This window comes from Coptis chinensis, chromosome 7, assembly GCF_015680905.1.
Source record: "Coptis chinensis isolate HL-2020 chromosome 7, ASM1568090v1, whole genome shotgun sequence".
Classification (NCBI taxonomy): Eukaryota; Viridiplantae; Streptophyta; class Magnoliopsida; order Ranunculales; family Ranunculaceae; genus Coptis; species Coptis chinensis.
Genome location: NC_141462.1, coordinates 35,271,389 through 35,289,907, shown reverse-complemented (window position 1 = coordinate 35,289,907; position 18,519 = coordinate 35,271,389). Strand labels below are relative to the sequence as shown.

The window sequence follows — 18,519 nt, the reverse complement described above, 5'->3', positions numbered from 1 at the left end:
ACACGCGTAGGATTGAACAAGTCATAACAACATTCCACCATCCCTACGGTTGGTGCGGAACAAATTAAACCGAGGGTATTCCCTTTCACCTTAGCCGATAAAAGGCGTCTTGGTTAAACTGCCCAAACGCCTAATTCTGTGGACTCGTGGGCTAAACTTGTTCAGCTGTTTATGGAACATTTTTACCCACCCCTAAAGACGGATGAGATGCTTTCCAAGATTCATTTCTTTTGACAAAATCCTCATGAATCATTTTCAGAGGCTTGGAATCGTTTCACCGATCTCCTTATAGAGTGTCCACATCATAACCTAGAGAAAGACACGTTAGTTCGTGCCTTTTTCAAAGGACTTCTACACCACCATAAAGAAGTCCTCGACATAATGAATGGGGGTAGTTTCTTAAGCAAAGGAGCCTCGGAGGCTTATAAATTTTTAGAGGATCAAACTAAGCGAAATAACAACTGGAGGGGTAGTGATGATATCCACCGCTCCGCTAGTTCTTCTAATATAGTTAAGGCCGCCGATATGTTTGAAATTAAACACGATCCCAAGCTTAAAACTCTAATCGAATCACTCACTAAAAAGGTAGAGGCCATTTCTGTTCAACAAAAGCCTATCCCCGTCATGAATGTAAATTCAAATCCATGTAGTTTCATTTGGAGCCCCGAGCATCCCGACTTCCATCGTCCTATAGCCTATGAGCGGGCTTGTTCCATTAATAGTGAACCTAACCCTTGGAGACAAAATCCCAACTTCGGTTGGAGAAATAACCAACACGGCACACCTCCAGGGTACAATAATCAATAAGTTAGGCCAACGCACAGTTTTATCCAAGCTCCACCACGACAAGGACAAGGTCAGGGTAATTATAATAATTATAACAACCAATTGCAACCTCGACAAGGTCAAGCACAAGGTCGAGGTAGTTATAATAATTATAACACTAATAGAGGTATCGTTCCAGTAAATAATAACTATCAAAATCCGCCCATAAATAATTCATGCGAGATAGTTCCAGTCACACCACTCGTGACTACTACACCCACACAACCGGATCGTCTTGACACCTTCATACAAGTGAGCCAAAAACTTTTCCAAACCATGGCTCAATCTAACCAACAACTTCTACAATCCGATAATAATTTAAGCCAACAGTTGGCCCAAGATAAAGCCCAACCCATAGGTGTGTTTCCAGGTCACGCAATACCTAATCCTAAAACAACAAACACAGCCTTCGAGGTCACCGATAATACTAGTAATGAATATGAAAATGTAGGTGAGCTAAATGCCATCACCACTCTCCTTCGGGCAGAGTGGTTGATAACAAAGTAACTATGCCTATAGTTACTCCCACCAAGAGTCCCCTACACCGCTATTTTACTAGATACCAAATAGAAACCAAGAGCCTACCCTTTGTAGAGGTACCAGTTACAACACAACCTAAGAAACAGAAAGCCAAGGTTAAACATCCGTAATACCATTGTTAAATATAGACGAAACCACCGTTTTCCACAAAAATTAGCCATGTTAACTAGTGATACAAATTATGAGGAGATTAGGGACGTTTTCAAGAATCTAACTATAAACCTTCCCTTCCTCGAAGCTATTAAAAAAAGCTACCACACTATGCTAAGTTTCTTAAGGAGTTTGTGTACTACTAGGCGTAAGACCAATATACCAAAAAGACTTTTTTAACGAGAACAATTCCCAACTCTATCGAACATAATGGAATTGTTAAGTACAAGGACCCCGGTAGATCCCCATTGCACAATGCACCTTAGGAGATTCCTATATACGACGACGCGTTATTAGACACGGGGGCTAGTGTTAACTTACTCCCATTTTATTTGTATAGACAAATAGGTCTAGGCGAGATGCAACCCACTAAAATGACGTTGCAATTAGTTGATCGGTTTATTAAGTATCCTAAAGGTGTGGTCGAAAATGTGCTTTGGTAAAAGTTCGGATTTCTACTATCCGGTGATTTTGTCATCCTCGATACGAAAGTCGCTAACGACTCTGTCAGATCATCTTAGGGCGCCCTTTCCGGCAACTGCCAATGCGCTCATTAATTGTCGCGATGGTTCAATGTCCATGTCCTTTGGCCATCTTGCTGTTGAAGTAAATGTTTTTAAAACAAAGACACATTTACCCGATTCGTCTATGGATGGAGAGGTTAGCATGATCGAGAGCTTCGCTCGAGATTATTTCAACAACACGTTCCCTGATAATCATATGCCCAAATTTATTTCCTTTGGAAGTTTAGACTCCAACATTTTCATCCCTACACTAGTCGATACACATATTATGGATGAGGACGAGATAGATGACTTTCTCAAAGATATTGAGGACTACCATAGTAATGTGGATATGAGCAATCTAGATAAGGATTTCGAGGAGTTTCTTAGAGCAGGTGATGATTCACCCTATCAAGAACTACTTTGCACAAGATCCACCTCGACTCCCCTCCTTCCACCCTTTCAAAGGGATCTCGAGTTTGCACTCGATCCTTTTGTTTCTCCTGTGCTTCATAATTTTTTAAATCCGCCTAGTAAACAAATACTTCAGAAGAACAAAGCATTTGACACCTTCATTTTCAGACTTGAGACAGTCCCTAACTACACCATGAATGAGTTTTGTGCTAAACCCACATCCTCATTGTTTACATGCTTTCCTTCTACAACTTATCCATATCCACCATATCTTCCACAACCATTCACTTTCCACACTTATTCACTAGGACACCCTCTCGTTCAAAAATGAAAAAGAAGGTGCATGCTAAGTTACGTTATAGGGTTATCCGACTTCGCTTTCAGTTCACTAGGTTGCGTCATAGGAAATCTTGGTGCTTGATTGTGTTTGGATATGTTTTCTGTGATATTTATTTATGGAATGATCCCCAACTATTTTGGTTGTTGATTTATGATAAAATGCATGTTCATACATATGTTTAGATAAAGTCTCGAGTATCTGACTATAAATGACTCATTTTTTTTTATGTTTGGTGCATTTCCTTTCATTTCCATATATTGGTGAGTGCACCATTAAGGTAACTGAGCCCTCCCTATGGAGTGTGTGGCTGTAAGTACCAGATCCTAAGTCCACGTTTAACATAATTCACGTTTTCCACTCTTGCATGTTTTCTCGGATTTTTGAGTCATGTTTCTCTATGGGGTGAATTATGTCTTTCTTGCTTATTGTTTTTCCTTATAAAAGTAAATATATATATATTAAAGAATAAACATAGTAATCTAAGAAGTCTCGAGAATCTGATTTTAAAAGACCCACTTAAAAAACAAATTTTCTAAACTTTGTTGTAAAAAATTTGTTTGGGGGTGGGGTGTTCGTGTTTCCGTCCTAGAATGTTTTATGTCCCATTCGAGTTGTTTAGGCTGTTTAATTGTATTTCGATTCGGGTTGACATAATCTATGAATTTAGAGTTCATTCGTTCGCATAACATACGTCATGCACGCACTCCGAGGCGTTTTCCACTCTCTAATATGTCATCCACGGTCGGAATAGAGTGTTTTATGGATCATTGGATTGGAAATTCTCTCCTGATCATTTCCATATCTCATTCGCAAAAATCGGACCGGTAACGAAGCGGCAATATTAGTTTGAAGTTGCGCGAAAAATCGAAAATTTCGAAAATTTCGAATTGGGCTTGGGCCCAACCCGCGCGCACCTGCGCCCCTTACCTTCACACCAACAGTCGCGTTCTCCACTTCCAAACCACCATTAACGACCAAAAACCTTCAAACCCAAACCTAAAAAATAAAATTAAAAGAAAACCAAATTAACCCACCCCCACAGTTCAAATCAACTTCCAATCTAATCTAAAATCTTTCCACCACCACCTTCACCAATTTAAATCATCAAAAACCAACAAAAAAAAAAAAAAAAAAAAATTGAACTGCCGATCCACCACCGCACCACCACCATTGTTGTTCCAGTGAGGTTGTTCCTCATTGCTTCCTACACCTTCTACAAACCCCAAATCAGTTCAAACTCCAATGGCTCAACAACGTCGAATTTTTCCGGAGCAAGCATTTACTGGTGACCACTTCGCGCCGTTTTACAGTGACGAAATGATTAGTAGAGACTGGAATAGCTTGTGGTACTCGACCGAAGCCTTTTACCACGCAGACTTAGTCCGACGGTTTTACAACACGAGGGAGTTAGAGGGGAGTAGAATTTTTGTTATGGTGGCGAAGAGGAGGAAGGAAGTAACTGTTGGGTTGTTGGCTGAGATTCTAGGCATTCCACCTAGAATCCATCTGGATGCCACATTACAGGAGTCCCAATATAATGGGGTAGAGCCGTTGATGAACGTGACAATTACCGAAGGGAACTACAATGCGAGCTCGCATTGTGTTCGCCAGGCATCCCCCGAACCAACCAGCTGGCTGCAGCTCAGTGGATTGGTCGGAACGTCCTAGGGAAGGAGAAGGTCGGCGACATCGGTCTGAACTGCCTCCACATTTTATGGATACTCCAGGAGCAGAAGTACGAGTTCTGTATCTTGGAGTTTTTGCTTAACATGATTAGGGGAGTAGGGAAGTCTATTGCACCTCTTCCTGTTTTGATAACCAAGATCATGCTAAAGTTGAGAGCAGCTCCGGCGTCTGATAGGATTTACCTCACCCTACATCGAAATCCTCGTATCTATAAGGATTGTGTCCAACCAGTTTGGAGGTTGCCTGAGGATAGGGTAGAGGACGAGGAGGATGGTGGAAATGAGAATGACTCGGAGGATGAGGAGGATTTGACTTGTTTTGATGCTGATGCCTTGGAGAGGTGTTGGTCAGATGCAGAATGCATGGCTGTGATTCATCGTGGCATGCGTTCACTCAACACTATCTGCGAAGACCTCCAAACTCGACAGGCTACTATCCACCATAACTTCGAGATCCGTACCCAGCGGGAGGATGAGCAGTGGGAACAGATGAGGACTGAGCTAGAAGCTCAGCGCCAGTTCCGGGCCGATATGCTTGCACGCTTCCCACCTCACGGGGATTCTCCTTCTGAGGATACAGAATCGAGACACGAGCGTCGTCACCGAAAGACGAATGGTGATGGCCCATCAGGAGCTCAGGATCCATCTCCTGAGCGTGTGCCCTCCGCTACAACTACCGAAGTGTTTAGGGATAGTATAGTTTGATGTTTTTTATTTGTAGTTTTATTATTGTTAGCTATTTTAATGTAAGTTTTAATTCCGTAATTTGGATTTTGTAGTAAAAGGGCATTTAATGCCAATTTTAATATAATGTCATTATTTTCATTGTGCGTGGTTGTTTAATATTGATCCCACCTTCCCAAATTGTTTGGGGGTGGTGTTATCTATTCCAGCATGATTTTTATATGACCCTCGTTTAAGAAGTTATTGCGGAGTCAGGGTGAGAATATGGCCGATTAGGCATATCTATGAATAAATATCATGGTAGAATGAAATCTCGATAAAATAGGTAGATTCTATCCTAAATTCAACCTAAAAGATACTAGGGTTGTTTTAGAATCAAGAATATGAGTTGTTTCTGTTTTCGGGTTTGAAAATTTTAGTATTTCCGGAAACTACCGTAAAAACTTTTTGGCAATTTCCCGATCCGTTTTAGCAATTTAAAACCTATAAAAACTTCATTCATTCTACACTCACAACCCACACTACACCTAACTTCTATCACTCACCTTTCACTCCCACGTTTCCCACGTTTCGTCTCATTTTTCACGGTAAAACACCTCGAGGCACTTCGCTTCCGAGAGAGGCGCACTCACGCCTCTACACATTTGTCGAATTTTGTACAGAGCGCACACCAAGATTTTAAGGGTGAGCTTCAAGGCCAAACACTGGAACTCCAAAATCATCGAGGCGCGCCGCGCAAGTGGAGCGCGACTCGCTACGACCTCCGTAAACATAAAAATTTCCAGTTTTTCGTGGGTTGTTCCCGGATCATTTGCAGCTGTTCGAGCATCGTTTTGAGATGACATCTCCTACAATAATACGAGCACAGTCTTTTCGAAGATTTGTTCCAAAGCACTACTTATGGTGCTTGGTTTTGAGGCGGTCACATCGTGGGTTTGGGGAACGCTTATGGTAAGACTTTCGCTGAACTTTACTCTCCAACACTAGCATCTTATTTTTACGATAACTGCATTTTCTTTGAGAGACCAGATGGAGAACAAGTGTTCTCCATCAACATTGATGATGAACCAATGGAAATTACCAGGTTCTTGCTAGCTTTTGTTCTTGGACTTGCTATGCCCGTCGAAATACAAGACCCATGGTGCTATTGGGTAGATAATATGTATGTCTACACTTATGAGTTTTTGCATGAGTCGTATGGGGCAGGCATTTTCCATATCGAGGACCAAGGGGACTATAACGTCGCTTTTGGTAGCCTATCCATGAACATAGGCACTGTTATGTTTTGGATCATGCTAAACATTTTTGGGGAATGGCATTTTTCTTCTGTGAATGATGCCACTTGCAGTGTCTTCCTTGCTTTAGCCACGGGATGTATGTGCCATGACCTTCCTAGAACCTTGATGTCTAGTTTAGCTCGAGCCCATAGCATGAGGCATAAGTACCTTCTTATGCCTGTTCTAATTTCCCGTATTATGCTATGTTTCTTTCCTGTTTTTTATACACGTTTCACGGATTGGATTACGGCATTATTAATCGCACGACCCACCAATAGTATTATTCGATCTTTCCGTGCAATGACTTGGCAAGGGTGGAGGATACAACCTCATCAGGTTGCACCCTACACCCCGTCAGACCTAGTAGTGCTTAATAGGTTAGCAATAATAGATGATAAATGGTGGGAAGCCTAGCAAATTATCATGGCATGGCAGGACACGAAGGAACCTCACTTCTTTATAGAAGATGATGAGGAGGATGATGAATAAAGCGGGAGATAAGGTAAGTTTTAATTTTACTTAGTGTCTGCTTATGTCCCAAGCAATTTGATTCTTGTTAACAACCTCATAATGGGTGGAACTCTTATAGAGTTGCGTCAGTTTTTTTATTTCCTATATTAGTACGTTCTAACCTTGTTTTGCAGATGTTCCTGAATTTCACGCGCTTCAATGGTATTTTTCCTACCCTCTTTATTTAAATGCTTTGAGGACAAAGCATGCTTCTTGTTTGGGGGGGGGCATAGAAACACGTGTAATTAAGGCATCGGTTAGGATATAGATAGGTATAATATGCACTTGTTTTCTAGTTAAAATTTCAAAAATTCAAAAATATAAATAAATAAGTTCATGCTATACACTTAGGAATATTGGTATTGTTTTCCTTCTCTATGCTCTTAATAATCTAGAAGTCTCACGTAGCTTTTGCATTAGAATAATTTTTAGAAACTTAGGTTAATATGTAAGTAATAATCTTTGCATCTATCTATAAATATATTACATGAGTATCGATGATTTGTTAGCAAGAAGTTTGAAATCTAGGCTAGAGTACTTATTCTACAAATCCCGTGGAGAATATAGCCTAAAGCCTTATATGAGTGAAACATTTGAGAAATGACACAAGGGAGAAGTAAAATCCGGATAGAGAAATCACACGTCCACTTGCTTGATCACTAAACCATATCCTAAGCGAGAATTTAGGCCCTCTTTGGATCGATATAGCCGTAAATTCAAACCTATGAATTATTTTCCGCTAGTCGCCCCTCTGAGCCTTTCTTTAGCCTTTCATAAACCACAAATCCTTTACCCTGTTACAAAAACAAATCTAAAAAAAATAAATAAAAAATCAACCTACCCAATCTAGAATAAGTCTGAGAATAGAATGAGGAAGAAAGAAGAAGAGAAAAACATGTGTAAACAAAAGTTAGTTAATTACTTCAGAAAATAAAGAAAAGAAGTTTCCATCCAAAGAAAAGAAAAATAAAAATAAAAATAAAATAAAAACTCCAAAAAAATAGAATAAAAGGAGTCAAAAGCCAAAGAAAAAAATATATATGGCTAAGGATGGAAACAAAGTGTAGAAGCAAAAGTAAATAACAAGGTTTTCTCTAGTTACATAGTATGAAGACTCTATTATCTCAGACTTGTCCTTTTTGAATATCCATTTTCTTCCTTCTTAAACCATCTCCTAATCCCCGCAACACCTAATAAAGACCTTTAGCTCAATTAGGAATAGGTTAGTGTGATAGTAAGTGGCAGATGTGTTTGATCGACTCCGGCTTCCTTGTTGTCATTGAGATTGTAAGGTAAAGTGTGCCCATCGCATTAACCTGGAGTAAAGAAACTTGAGTGGAAAAATCAGAGTGTTGTATCTCGACTATTATTGTGAGAACCTACTTAAGGACGCTATTCCGAGTTTCATAAACGAACCTGCTAGACATTTCATAGTATTACTCATTGTATATATGTTTATTATAGATGATTGATTATTATGCATATATTAGCTTAGGTTTCGACTTGATTACTCTATATGCATTACTAGTGAGAGGTATAATTAATCTAGAGCATGAATCAGGAAACAATAGTTTTATTTCTTAGTCGTTGTAGTATAGATGAAGTTTGTGAGTACCTTCACTAGAAAACTCTCACGAGGCTATAACTCGTCCACTAGGGAATTCCTAGTGGTTTAAGGCCTTGTTGCATATGGTCAATGCAATCGCACTCAGCGAAACAAGAGTAGATAGAACTCCATTTTTGGTCACTTATTCTAATTTCTCATCTTTGCTTGAGGACAAGCAAAATGTTGTTTGGGGGTGGTTTGATAAGAGCCCAAAACTGTAATTTTAACCCCAGAATCATACTTTTAGACCAATTATATGAGTAATAATTAAGAGTTAATACTGATTACGTGTTTTTATGCATTTCAGGCTTCAAAGTCCATTATGTGCAGAAATGTGCCACTTTAGCGAGATAAAGGAGCAAAGGTCGGTTGCTAAGGAATTCCGTGATTAAAGGCCAAGATTCAAGAAGACAAAGCCTTTGTAAAGCCCAGTCAAAAGCTGAAAAGTCGACGCTGGGCGTAAAACAAAGACTCAAAGTCGTGAGAACTTTCAAAGTCAGATCGTTTGACTCAGACCTCAGAATTGGGCCTACCTTATGTCAAAACAACCGGCTCAGAAAGAGCTTTCCAATGGTCTAAGCTTTGACCCAATCAGAGGAGCAGAAGTGGACGAAAAGTCTATTGAAGCCAACTGCAGCTGAAAAGGCCTTTTTGGACTGAAAGAATTGGGTTTTGGGCCTGATTCTCTGGCCCAAAACATGGCTCCAAGCCCATGTATGATTTTTGGATCTGAAAGTATAAAAACAAGAGCTTGACTCTTCGTTAATGGTAGATAGTTAGACCTAGATTAGTTAGCCTCCATTAATTAGTTTTTCATATCTTGTTTTAGATCTAGTTTCATGTTTAATTAATTACTTTAGAAAAAGTAGATTATTAATTTAGTATTTGAATCATTGTTTTATTATTCATTAGATTAATAAAATAGTGTTCTTGATAATCTAGTTTCATTTCCATTAATTGTTTAGTTTCAATTCTTAGATTCAATTACTTATCATTATTAGTTTCAATTAATTCTTGCATGATTAGTTTCCAATTGAGTTTAAATAAGCAAAGTTTAAATCTTTATATCATGTCTTGTTTGAATTCCATTGGGAATGATAGTGTGATGATTCTCGGCTAAACCTCCATTTGAGGGGGTTGAGAAGCCTTGATGAAAGCTTGATTCCAATTATCGTAGAGTCTTCATAATTTCCTTTCCACTCTATAAATGATTAGTTCACCATGAGAATGGGTGTAATCGTTCACATGCTAGTTATAAATTGGTAGAAATGTCATGTGTAATTAGGGATTAGGAGTAACCAGATTGTTCTGCGAAGCAGTTCAATTCGGATTATGACGATTCGTCGTTAGTAGGATTAAGTCGAGTTAAGGTGGAATCAATCCCCCTCTAACTCCTTATCATAGAATCGACGTAGCATTCCCATAATTGTTCTAATAGTCGACTAGTTGCATCTTGTGGGTAGTTGCATCGTAGTCTAGTTGCCATTTAAGTAAATCTCTCATTAGACTTAGAGTAGAGTAATTAGACTAGAAAACACAGCATGCGGAAGGACTAGGAGTGGAACGAACTTCCTACTCCACTATATCTGTTCAATAGATCGAGAGTAGAACAATCTTTGATAATATAGGCACGTAATAAGTTTTAGTTTTACTTACGTTTTGAGTTTATCGTTCATTTCGTAGGTAAACTTTATCTTTTTATGGTTATCACTCTACTAGATGTTAAAGTATGCAACCACTTCAACATTCCCCTTTGCCATGGTATAGGAAATTTTTGACGTATCATGTATGCCGCAAACCATTATAACCACCACTATGAGCCCCAAATAGTCCTCCGCGACATAATCTCTCATTACTATATACGCAAAAGCACTAAAGACGTGAGCGTGGGATACCACTCCTTCTGTGTCCGTCCCGGTAAACAGTCCTTTGTTCTCAAAATCACCACCTCAGACAAAACTTGGCACCACTACCCCCTGTATGTCTCCGGTAATTTCCTGTCCGCGGATATACCCTCTGAAGTGACTCTCAATCATCTCACTTTTCTGTCTCGCGTTGAGTTCGATTAACTACATCTCTTTCTTATGTCGATTGTGCTGCGGACTCACTCATTATCTTTATTTCTCTAATACACAGGTTGGAAGACCGACTCGAAATCCCGCTTTTATGCCGGTGTGACGTCCGCGGTCTTTGAACAGATTCGCAACCTGGGCTCTGCTGATGTTCTCGGCATAGATCCCTCCCACGGAACCCCCTTGTTGACAGACCTTGCTCTGCATACCTTGGGTAAATACTCTGCCCCGTTCTACCGTCCACCGCCCCCCAAAGAACAGAAGCCTCGGCCTTCACCTCCTCCCCCATCCGCGTCTCATCCTCCCAAGAGTAAGTCTCACAGTCGTGGCTTCACTCATAAAACAACCAAGTCCCAGGCCTAGGCTCGTGCTCGTGCCCTAGCAGAGATAGTCAGAAAATTCACTGCTGCCCTTCATTCTCAGTCTTGCCGATATACCCCCTCTTCCTTCCGCTCCCTTGCTGATTGGGAAAATCAATATATTCCTCCAAATTCCCCTCCTGCAGACTCCCCGCCTTCCCCCATGGATATCACCAAGATTAGGTTATATGACAGTGACTCTGACGATGAAGTGACAGAGGTCATCACCTCTCAGACTGTCCCAGCATCAGCTGGCCCCCACATGTCCACGGATCCATCATCTGAAGAGCCCCCACTAAAGTGCAGCAGATCCTACCCTTCCGCAAGACCTTCCCCGGTGCCTCACCCCACTTCCCAGATGCAGCGCCCCGGCAAGGAAACCGCTCGGTCTCTCCCAGGGTCCGCGGCTCCAGAAATTTTCTGCCCCACCTTCAAGGTGTGTGGCCGTTCTATCAATGTTGAGGACTCTACTCTGGAGAATCCAGCTGTGGCCTCTGCCATGTTCTATGGTTCCCATCTCCCTCGTGACCTGGCTTATGCAGATACTAGGACCTTTGAATACCATCGCACCTCCCTCTTCCCCCACCTTCCACTCTCTGTTCAATCCATTGTTTTGATTGCTCCTTCGTTACTAGGTGAGCTTGGACATGTCCTACATGATCCGCAACCTTTTCCCCTCCTTGAATACCTTGGAATCTTTAGAGAATGAGGTTGGCTGTCCCAATGGACTGAGGGCAACCTGTGCCCGCCTCCAAGCCGATCTGACAGCCGCGAACATGGCCAAACTTCGAGCTGAGGATGAGTTAAGGACTACAGAAGCTTCACATCAAGACTTTATGGACAGAGTGAATGACCGCTTGAGCAAGCAGCGGGAAGCCCTTGTTCTCCAACATACCGAAAGTACCACCGCCCTCCTTCTAATGACATGGAGCAGCTACGAATAAGCTTCAAAGCTCAAACTGATAAGCGTATGGCCAAGAAGCTCTCTGACGAACATGCCCGCTTGATCAAGGAAGGCCGGCTCCTCCCAGAAAAACCTCACTCTCCCATGTCAAAAGACCCTGTTGTCACGGTCCCAGTTGCCGCGGACCTGACTATTTCTGACTCAGTTGATGTTGCTACTCCCAATTCGCTGCCAGAAGACCCTATACGTGAGGCCACCTCTCCGGACCATGCCTCGAGTGTTCTTGAACATTCAACCCTTACTGAAGACCTACTACCGAACTTAGACTAGCCCCCATGTTGGCTATCTTGGTGTTTTGCTAGTTGTTTTGTAACTAACTCATCCGACTATGTGTGCCGTTATTATTTTTCCATTGCGTACTTATTTTGTTTGGAACTGTTTTATTTCCTCGCATTATATGTGTGGTCTCTTTGTTTTAATTATTGTTTTGCTCGAAGTGCTGCTATTCATCTCTTTCCATCTCTACTCTCTCTCCACTCGTCGGTGTCCTCACTGGAGCATTCTCTCTTCTTGCCCCCATGTGTGACCCAGGCCTCTCATCCGCGAATGACTCATTCCACTTCACAGGCACTCATAGACTATGAGGTCCGTTGGGGCAGCTCAACCTGCCGTAGACACGATTTGAACAGTTTGTCCATGAAGGGCTCATCCCCCCCGCGGCCTCTCTTTTGGAGTGGCTTCACCGACCGCTGGGCCTCTCTCTTTGCCCCCAGGTGTAGCTTATGCCTCTCTTCCGCAAATGGCTCTCCCTAATCCACGGCTCTAATTTGATGTGGACCTCTCGTCCTTCAATATCTCTTTCTCCCAAGCCGTGTTTAGTATGATTCTTGAATTTACGCATAAGGGCAAAATTTACTTCCCAAAAGTGTCATTGTATTATATATTTACAAACAGCTTCAGTGTGTCGTTCTGGATTTTCATTACATTCAAACGTAGAATTTTTTCAACATTCTCACATTCCACGGCTTTTCTAGTACTTTTCCCTCCGCTGTCCGCAGCTTGTAAGTGACAGCCCCTCCTACGTCGACCACCGTATAGGGCCCCTCCCAGTTCGGGCCCAGCTTTCCATCGTTCTCTTTCTTGGTACTGTGTGTCACTCGTCGCAGCATAGAATCCCCTATTCTGAACTATCGTGGCTTGACTTTCTTGTTATACCGTCTCTGAAGGCATCGGTGATACTCCTCTAGTCTGATTCGCACCGCGTCCCTTCTCTCTTCTGCTAAAGTCATATCTACTGCCAGTATGCTCTCATTCAGTCCCGTTTCCACCGCTCTTGTCCGCGTTGTGGCTACCACCATTTCCGAGGGGATCACGGCCTCGACTCCGTAAGCTAAAGAGAAGGGAGTTTCCCCAGTTGACGTTTGAGACATTGTCCTATAGGCCCAGAGAACATGATTCAGCTCATCTGCCCATGCGCCTTTCTTATCCTCTAGCTTTCTTTTGAGATTGTTCATAATGGTCTTGTTAGAAGATTTTGCTTGCTTGTTGCCTTCTGGATTGTATGGAGCTGAGAACCCTTGCTTCACCTTGTACACTTGTAAGAATGCCTGCACTTTGGATCCTGTGAACTGGGTTCCATTGTCCGCAATGATAATATACGGCAACCCAAATCTACAGATGATGTTCTCCCATAAGAATTTGATCACTTGTGCTTCCTTGACCTGTTGTAGGGATATTGCCTCGATCCATTTGGTAAAATAGTATGTGGCTGCTAACATGAATCTCCTTTTGCCGCTAGCCATCGGCAGCGGACCCACTATATCCATTGCCCACATCGCGAAGGGCCACGGACTAGACACACTATGTAGTGGTTCTGCTGGCGCAAAGATCATCTGGGCAAATCTCTGACATTTATCACACCGCTTAGCATAGTTCACGGCATCCCTCTTCATGTGTGGCCAAAAGTAGCCCTGCGTTACCAATCTGTGCACCGTTGTTTACCAATCTGTGCGCCGTTGTTCTGCCCGCCAAATGACTTCCACAGTCTCCCCCATGTAAATCCGCCAGCACCTCTATGGCCAGCCTCGGCCCGAGACACTTCAACAAAGGCCCCTTAAAATTCTTTCGATATAACTCTCCTTCTATTAGTACGTACCTCCGAGAAGTCTGCTCCAATCTCTTTTTCTCCTTTTTATCTGTTACCACGTTCCCAGACAAAAAACTCTTGATAGACTTCATCCAACTCCCCTCTTCCTCCTCGGCCTGACATATCTCCGCCCCTTCCACTTCCACTTCCTTTGTACTAGGTTTCTCCAATCGCTTTATTTTCATCACTCTCTCTTCGGACCCAGGAATTGTAGCGGCCACGTATGCTAAGGCATCGGCATGTCTGATCTCGCCGCGACCTAGATGTACGAACTTGATCTTTGCAAACCTGGCGGCCCTCTTTTGCAGTACTTTCAAATATTTTACCATCCGTGGGCATCGCGCGGCAAACCCCCCATTTGCCTGGCACACTGCCAAATTTGAGTCCGAATACACCGTCAACTCTTTTACCCCCACATCCTCTGCCATTCTCATACCCGCTATTACCGCCTCATACTCTGCCTCATTGTTGGATCCGCCCTAACTTCATGGTTAACACCATTTTGTTGTTCTCTGGCGTAACCAATACCACTCCTATCCCACTGCAAGCGTCCGTGGCTGACCCATCGGCAAATACTCTCCACCCATTTCTCTGGTCCCAAGGGTCTAACCAGTCCTACTCAATGATTTTCTCCGGCTCCATGATCATCTCTTCTCCCCAGGTGGGATCCTCCGCTGAGAACTCTGCTAAGAATTCTGCCACCACCTGCGCCTTCTCCGCTGTCCTGATCTGATACTGTATCTCGTAAGAACTCAACATTACTACCCATTTCAGCATCCTCCCAGATTTTTCTGCTTTTAACGCTTGCTTTAAAGAAAGATTTGTCACTACCACTACTGAGTGTGCTTCAAAGTATGGTTTCAACTTCAGGACAGAGAAAACCAATGCCAAGGCATACTTTTCGACTCTGTTATATCGGGTCTCGGCATCCAGCAATGTTTTACTTTGGAAGTACACCGACTTTTCTAACTTACCCACAATTCTTACTAGCACTGAGCTAATTGCATACTCCGTGACCCCTAAATACAAGTATAGTTTTTCTCCCTGTTCTGGCAACGACAACAGAGGGGCCTTACCTAGATAATTCTTCAACTCTTGGAACGCCTCCTCGCATTCCGCGATCCATACAAAATCCGGCGTGCTTCTCAGCAACTGATACAACGGCCTACACTTGTCCGACGACTTCAGGATGAACCTATTCAAAGCTGCGACCCTTCCTGCAAGTCTCTGCACCTCTTTGACGTCCTGAGGCGACGACATCTCCACTAAGGCTCTTATCTGCTCAGGATTGGCCTCTATTCTCCGGTAAGTAACTATGTACCCCAGAAACTTCCCCGTAGTAACGCCGAATGTACACTTCTCTGGGTTAAGCTTTAGATTGTACGAACGCAGTGTATTGAATGTTTCTTTCAAACCCTCTAAATGTTCTTCCTCTGACATACTCTTCTCCACCATGTCGTCTATGTAAATCTCAATCCCCTTTCGGATCTTGTTTTCAAACATTTTCTCCCCTAGCCACTGAAATATAGCCCCGACGTTCTTCAACCCAAACGGCATTCTTGTATAGCAATACGTACTGCCTTCTACCACGAATGTCGTCTTCTCCTGATCTGGCCCATACATGGCGACCTAGTTATATCCCATTGATGCGTCCATGAAAGAAAATATTTTAAACCCTGCGGTTCTATCCACCAGCTCATCTACTCTCGGCATGGGGTAACTGTCTTTAGGACATTCTGAATTCACGTCAGTGAAGTCGACACACATACGTACCTTGTCATTCTTCTTAGGAACCGCGACCACATTTTATAACCAGGCGGTGAACGACACCTCTCGTATTATACATGCCCCCTTCAACCTCGCGAATTCCTTCGGCGTACTTCGGCCTAATGCCTCGCATCGTTTGTCTTATTGGCTTAGCGTCTTCCCTCATATGTAACTTATGACATGCGAATTCTGGGTCTAATCCGGTGACCTCCTCAATCGTCCATGCAAATACATCTTTATTGGCAGACAAAAATTGTACTAACTTAACCTTCCATTCCTCAGACAAACTAGAACCTACTGATGTGAACTTCTCCTCATCACCTTCCCCTAAATTCACTACTTCTATCTCGTCCAAGGTCTTCGGTCCCTCTGTCAACTCCGCCGACCCCTCCCCGGCGGTGCACTGTAATTGCTATGTCTGCCTCTTCCTGGAATGCGAAGTCTCTTCCTCTGAACCACGGATCAATCTCTTCACTGTACTGTGATGACTGTTTTTGGCTGTCACCTAATCCCCGCGGACCTCATATATCCCAGTAGGAGTAGGAAATCGGATCACTTGGTAGTATGTAGAAGGGACCGCTTTCATCTCGTGAATCCACCTCCTTCACAGGATGGCGTTGTATTGCGAATCGGCATCCACCACTTTGAACCTTGAGAACATCAGAATCGGTCCCGCGGGTCACTGGGAGTAGAAGTTCCCCTAAAGGTTCCGTCATGCTTCCGTTGAACCCATACAAATTTGTAGGTGAGGGCCTCAACTGCTTCCTTTCTATCTTCATTTCCTCTATTATCCCTCTAAATAGTAAATCCACCGCACTGCCGCAGTCTACTAACACTCTTTTTACCATGTAATTTCCCATCGCCACCGTGATCACCAATGCATCCTCATGTGGGGAATCGATTGCCTAAAGGTCCGCATCGGTGAACATTATGCTTCCCCTTCCATTCGCGGACCATGGAGTCGCCCACGAATGTCCTGTCAATTCGTGGAACTGCTGTATGCTCGCCGCCTGCCTTATCCTGTCTCTGTGTGCATTGTGGCTCAATATCTCTCCACTGAAGATTACATTGATCGTTCCCAATATCCTCCCCTCGGTCGGTGCTTGCTCTACTTTTTCCTCTTCTGTTATAAATTCCTTCAACAACCCCTTTCCTATCATCCTCTGAATCAACCATCTCAACGCGTAGCAGCCGTCCGTCTCATGGTTATGTATCTGATGGTATGCGCAATAGGGTTTGCCTTGCACCTCCACTAGTTTGGTTTGCGGACCCTCATACCCCTGTAAATTCTAAATCAACGGTAGTATCTCGCTCAACGACTTGTTCAATGGCACTTGTTCTACTTCACGATAGGGCTTTCTGTCTCGACTCTCCCTCCTAGCCTCTTCTTTGCCCCTCTCAGGCCGCGATGAATATCCTCGGTATCCGCTACCTCCTTTGTCTGATGACTCATATCGTCGACGACCCTCGCCTTTTTCCAGCGATAACACTGCCTTCCCCGGCCTTCTCACCTCCTTTTGCATGGTGTCTTCGTACCTGATGTACTTCTCCACCCTCGGTTATAGATCCTGTAATGTTGCAATTTCATTCTTGGCTACCGACTCATGTACCCTCGTTCCCGGACGCAATCCTCTCTCGAAAGCTATCACCGCAGTCCTTTCGTCTAGATTCTGCACTTTCAAGGTCTCCACCTTGAATATGCACAAGAAGTCCCTCACCGATTCCGCGGACCTTTGTCTTACATTGAACAAGGCTGCGATATCAACAACACGCTTCTTCTGGTGTATAAAATGGTCAATGAATGCCTATTTTAACTCCTGAAAGCTATTAATATTCTTAGAAGGTAATCTGTAATACCAGTCAAATGCTCCCCCTTTTAAGCTTGTCGGGAACATCATGCACCTCAACCCGTCATACCGTGGCTCCTGCCATAGCGGCATCTGCTACCGGAAATGATGAATATGGTCAGCGGGGTCTCCAATCCCATCATACCTTTCAAACCTTGGTTGGTTGAATCTCTTCGGCACCTCAGACTTCCAAATCGCGTCCGCCAGTGGGTTGTGGTTCAATCCTGCAACCACCTGACTTGCCGCACCTCCCGTGCCCTTGGCCTATTCCAGACTAGCTTTCAGATCACTGGCAATCATTTCTCTAACTTGCTCCTTGGTGAGTCCAACCACCGTCTGCTCTTCCACATCTGTCCCCCCTTCCTCTTCTCTCTCTACTCCCGACACCTCCCTTTCCGACTCCTCTATTGTCTCTTTCTCTCTCCTTAACCCCTCATTTTCTTCCCTCAACCTTGCTATCTCCTCATGTAACAACCTTGTTTCCTCCACCTCTGACATTACTGTCTCTTTCCTACCTTGCTTTTCCCCTTCACTCCTCACTGACTCCACGTCCATCTCGGTGACCGTCGCCTTTTTCAGTCGGCCCACTCATCTTTTTGTCGCCATCTCTCTACTTCTCACTCTCGTTCCCCACAGACGGCACCAAATGTTGTGACCTATCTTTTCCTCCTCCTCTCCTGTTCTATTTATAATCCCTCACCTCTCTCTTAGGCCCTCCACCTGTCCCTCCATCTCTCGGTCCATCGATTGCCGCGTGGATGGTTCTTGTACGACCCTAGGGTTTTCCCCTTGCTCGTGTTGGGCACGTATCCCGATGGTACAACTCCAGACCAGCCACCCCTTTAGTTCGCGGCTTTCCGCTGCCAGTCTTCGGTTCTCGGCCTTCACGC

The 18,519-nt window shown here is 43.5% G+C and overlaps 1 protein-coding gene across 1 annotated transcript; it reads right to left on the bottom strand.

Annotated features, from left to right (window-relative positions):
- Positions 1-13,056: 13,056 nt before the first annotated feature.
- LOC147487283 (uncharacterized) lies at positions 13,057-14,443 on the bottom strand. Its single transcript, XM_086573998.1, has 2 exons — positions 13,940-14,443; positions 13,057-13,839 (listed from the first exon to the last, which is right to left on the bottom strand). The coding sequence occupies exons 1-2, from the start codon at positions 14,441-14,443 to the stop codon at positions 13,057-13,059; spliced, it is 1,287 nt and encodes a 428-aa protein (XP_086430124.1).
- Between the last annotated feature and the right edge of the window lie 4,076 nt (positions 14,444-18,519).